This window comes from Scomber japonicus, chromosome 13 (genome assembly GCF_027409825.1).
Source record: "Scomber japonicus isolate fScoJap1 chromosome 13, fScoJap1.pri, whole genome shotgun sequence".
NCBI lineage: Eukaryota > Metazoa > Chordata > Actinopteri > Scombriformes > Scombridae > Scomber > Scomber japonicus.
This window is the reverse complement of record NC_070590.1, coordinates 24,793,427-24,797,938: the sequence shown is the minus strand read 5'-3', so window position 1 is coordinate 24,797,938 and position 4,512 is coordinate 24,793,427. Positions and strand designations below refer to the sequence as shown.

At 39.4% G+C, this 4,512-nt stretch overlaps 1 protein-coding gene across 2 annotated transcripts; it reads right to left on the bottom strand.

Annotated features, from left to right (window-relative positions):
* Positions 1-70: 70 nt before the first annotated feature.
* Positions 71-4,407, bottom strand: LOC128371941 (neuferricin). Of its 2 annotated transcripts, none has more exons than XM_053332357.1 (4): positions 4,062-4,407; positions 1,147-1,287; positions 542-728; positions 71-378 (listed from the first exon to the last, which is right to left on the bottom strand). In XM_053332357.1, the coding sequence occupies exons 1-4, from the start codon at positions 4,312-4,314 to the stop codon at positions 204-206; spliced, it is 756 nt and encodes a 251-aa protein (XP_053188332.1). In that variant the 5' UTR covers positions 4,315-4,407; the 3' UTR covers positions 71-203. The 2 variants fall into 2 exon arrangements, with proteins under 2 accessions (XP_053188332.1, XP_053188333.1); XM_053332358.1 differs by having other exon boundaries at positions 4,083-4,407.
* Between the last annotated feature and the right edge of the window lie 105 nt (positions 4,408-4,512).

Genomic DNA, 4,512 nt, shown 5'->3' with positions numbered 1-4,512 from the left:
TAGAGAAAGGGAGGACAACTTTACATAAAGGTCATCGAAAACCAACGCATTGAGTTTGTTCATTTTACTTCTTTATTATTATTATGTGAAAGTTCAGTGCTGTGAGTTGTTGGCAGAAGCCATATAGTGTTTGTCCTGAGTTTTGTGCTGCTACAAAAAAAAGCAAGTCATGAATGGGTCCATTTTCTTGGCTGGATCGGGGACTAGTAATCTCCAACAGAACAAGAGTCGGCATGTGGAGGACAGCCATCATATTTCTGCAGGTTGGGGTCTTCCTCTGCTGCGGACGGGTCTTCCACACAGACGCAACGAGCACTGCTGGAGCCTGGAGAGAAGAGTTTCCGTGGCACCCCGATCCAGCCTCTTTCTACTCCACCGCTGGAAAAAACAAAAACATATCAGTCCTGTAAATCATGATATGTACCAATTATCCTCCACTAGTGTAATGCATGCTCCATTACAGGTAAGTAGTACATCACGATTGCAATAATATGTCCTGTAGGCTTCTTAATATTTGATAAGTTCAGAATGATATCCATACCTTTTAGTGGAGCACCAGACTCTTCCTCCACTAGCAGCACTCCACTCTGAGTTACAGGATGGGAAGCGAACCTTCTCAGCATTAGAATGGGCTTTGATTCGTTGACCCTCCGCTAATGATGCTTGTACCTGCAGCAGGACCTCTGTGGGCTGTCCAGTCTTTGTATAGAACCGGCCTTCTACCACACCTGAAATTCAACATAGAGGAGGCTTGTGTTTTAGTGAAGAATATGGATGTCCACTGATGTGAAACATTAAGTCAGCTGTTACTGTGTTGGGCTTCTAGACAGACTGTACTTCTCTAGGATGTTTCCATTTATAGATCAATCTCATCTGTTCAAAGATTGGTAATGCTGTTTTGAAAAGTCAAATCTTCATCTGACTTTAAGGGAGAACTCCTTGATTTAAAACCATTCACTGCTATTTCTGGTGGTAGACCCCTTCATTTAGTGCTGCAGAGAAATCAAATTATCTGATGAGGGATATTAACCATCAGCTAGAAAAGAAAATATAATTGAAGCAATTCACACAGCAGATCAACCATTTAAAAATGATTTATGATGCTTGAAGAGTGTTTAAAACAGTTGGGGAACAAATATCACATACCCACAGGTTGGTAGTCCCTCTGATAGAAGGTCAGCCAGTCATACAAGGCCACTATCTGCAATGGGGACAGACTGGACACGTCATCTGTCACGCCACTTTCTGTGAAATCCCCAGTGATGAAGGCCACTGAAGCATCTCTACCTGGAAATACAGACACATACAACATGTGTAGGGGAGACCAGGTACGGTTGTAACACTTTTAGCAATTTTCCCAATAAATCAGAAACTGTTTACACTGGAACAGCCAATTTGCTATATTAAAAACTTTAATGTGTCAACTACAGAAACAATGTATGAAAGTGCTTTTAAGAAATATATTTAGGTTGCAAAATGCACCTAAAGACAGTGACTCTAATGTTACAACCGTCCCAGTGTACAGGGACGGTTGTAACATGTCTACAAGGCTACATAATTAAGAAATAAATAATTAATCATCATCCAAAAGGCTAAATATTACTTAGCATTTATGTTATTGGTATTGTTAATTAGTTAAAATTAAGATAATGGTTACTTCTTTCATATTACATTAAAAAAATTGTAAAGCAAGAAATGTCTATATTTCATATAACATGCTTTCTCAAAAAAGTTCAAACATGCAAGGGGTGAACATTCCTTTTCATTTAATTTAACATGCCTCAGAACTAGATCACATAGATAACGGCTTATGGAGCACAAACATAATGTATAATTAGAACAGACTACCTGTAACAACACACGGCATGGCTGAAATACAACAAACAACAAAAGACAACATTCCCAACAAAAGAGTAAGGGGGGTTGGGGGGGGGGGGCTTGGTAGTCCATATTAGACCACATTTGCATTTCACTACACATTCTTTGTGTGTGACAAAGATGAACAGAACATGTCCTCAAAAAATGTTAACCAGGCAACAGAACATGGGTGGGGTTAGGGGGACTTTGTGGTCTGTCTGTCTTCCTCTTTCTGATATTTGGCATGCTGTAAGCAAACCAGTGTTTACACTGACTATTATCATGCAACTTATTATCATCTCTTAACAACTTTTTAATAATTAAAACAAGCATATGATCTAGTTTATATGGGCATTTAGGTTTTTAAAGAGAATTAAACTAAAAGAAATGTTTGACATTTCAAACATGGCTTGTGAAGGCATTCACACTACTGGCTGCAAGGTGACAGGCTACAATTCATTGTGAATGGAAGCCAGCAACATGGAGCTATGCTTCTGACGCCTGACACTTGTGGCTGCGTGTGTACAAATAAGCCAACCTAAGCTAGTAATAATAAGTATTAAGACACAGTGAAGCATCAACCAATCACATTTCACCATTCCCATTTGGCTAGCTGTGGTGATGTTATTTAGTTAGCTGATGTTATGCTAGCTAAGGTTAGCTTTTGTGCATCATCAAGTGAGAACACTGCATGACACAGGGACAGTTGTAACATGTCATGTTTCTCCCTCATGCTATAGAGTTTGACTGCTGACTAGACACATGTTAACCATTTCTAGTTTTAGCTTACAAAACAGTGAATTCAGTAATAACTGTTTGAATTCTTAGATATTTGATCTCATGACAGTATCCAAAAACTACATCTGATAGAAAAATCTAAATTTTTACCTCAAAAACACACTTTTGTAGATAAAATCTCCTGAGTGCTGCAGATATGGCTCCTTTTTTAGGGCAAGAAGACAATCTAACTGAGCATGTTCACAGTGAGTGTCATCACTCTAGCTTGTTTCTGATTGGAGCAATTTGAGGTGTTACAACCTTCCCGTGTTACAACTGTACCTGGTCTCCCCTATACTAATGAAATATAGCTGTGAATGTGTCATTGTTAGTTCATTTTAAATGTATGTCCCTGGTTTAGGTTTGAGCTCTAGTGTTAAAAACAACACAGCATACGTTCAGTTCAAAAGACTGAAAAACTGGTTTCTCAGTCTGAATGCAGCAACAACACCCCCACCTATAAGATTGAGTTAGGGAACATCTGTAAATGACTGTCTGACTGAAATATCACATGCTACCAGTCAATTGATTTGCATGACAATTTCATTTTAATTGTTTTAATTCTGTTAATTAAACATGAAGGTTAAAGTTTGAATACACAGATGATTAAATGTATATTAATGTTTTGTCTATTATTTGAATTAAAATATTGTAATTTTTAATGCCTTCCGTGTCATATGAGAAAATGGTTCAAAGTCTACTGTAAATTGTGTAATCACATGGTTCACGCCTTTTTATATTGAACGTTGTCAATTTATTTAAAAATATTTACCAGAACAGTAATTTATCTAGATAAACTTTTCCTGCTTTGAATGTGTTCATGTCTATCACCTGATGACTGGGTTGCTTATGTGTTTCTCTCCTCCACCTTAAACTTTTTCTTTCAATCTTAAATCAGTTGACTTTCTTCCTTCTTAAATCGGATCTCTACTTTCTCTTCACTCAGGCTGGAAAAGTAAAAACTCTTTCTTTTCAAAGTCCAGTGAGCATTAAGCAGAACTTTAACTTGCGTGGTGTTAATTACAGTACATATTTCATAATTCATTTTGACTCTGATTCACTGTCTGTCTCGTGACAGCGGCTCCAGTCTGCCTGTTGGCTTAAACAGGGAGGGTTCGTTTGTTTTAATTATCTTCGTAGCACGGCTGGGCGGTGGCTTGTTGGCCACTACTTGTAAATAGTAGCATCTGTCTCATATGTTTCAATGTTGAAACAAAAACGAGCGTTCCTAGAAGCTCCAACAGACTCCAAACTACTGAGGGAGTCAGTCTGAACTAACAGCTGTGTGAATGCTATTTCAGAATTTGAGAGGTAGTTAAACCGCGTTTAGTCATCACTAACAACCCTGTATAACTGCCAAATTTAAAAATGGAAATAGGGGAGATTTACGGGGGGAAATACGAAATGGGGGCACGGCGGGAAATCACCTGCCATAGCATGATAAGCACCTCCAGGTCCGTAGTGCCTGTATCCTTTGTGTACATCAAAAACTTGGCCCAGAATGGCCAGGTAAACGCCCCTGCTGCCTTCCTCCCCGTCGTACAGAGACAGTTCCTGCCTGCTCAGGAGCCTCTGGGTCGATTCATTCCCAACACTGAAGGGCCATTCTCTAGGCATGAACCACACCGCTAATAACACAGAGAGCAACGCGACCAACGCATAGCTAAACATACTGTTCATTCAAGCTTTGTTAAAACATTTCTTCCATTTACATCACATCGCCTCCCTTATTTAAAAAAAATGTGACACAGCAGGTGCTTCCGTTGTTATGACGGTCTGTTCCCAACGTCAGCGCGCGTGCGCAGACTACTAACGCAAAGGGACGTTCCAGCCAGGTTGACGTACGGTACGTCAATGCGGTAGTAGAGTGAACAGCAG

Excerpts from the sequence above, each read along its gene's own strand:
- LOC128371941 (XM_053332357.1), bottom strand. The coding sequence starts at position 4,314 with ATGAACAGTATGTTTAGCTATGCGTTGGTCGCGTTGCTCTCTGTGTTA. Across the intron at positions 1,288-4,061 it reads TGCTTATCATGCTATGGCAG|GTAGAGATGCTTCAGTGGCC; the intron begins GTGATTTCCCGC and ends CTGTATTTCCAG. Across the intron at positions 729-1,146 it reads GAGGGACTACCAACCTGTGG|GTGTGGTAGAAGGCCGGTTC; the intron begins GTATGTGATATT and ends GTTGAATTTCAG.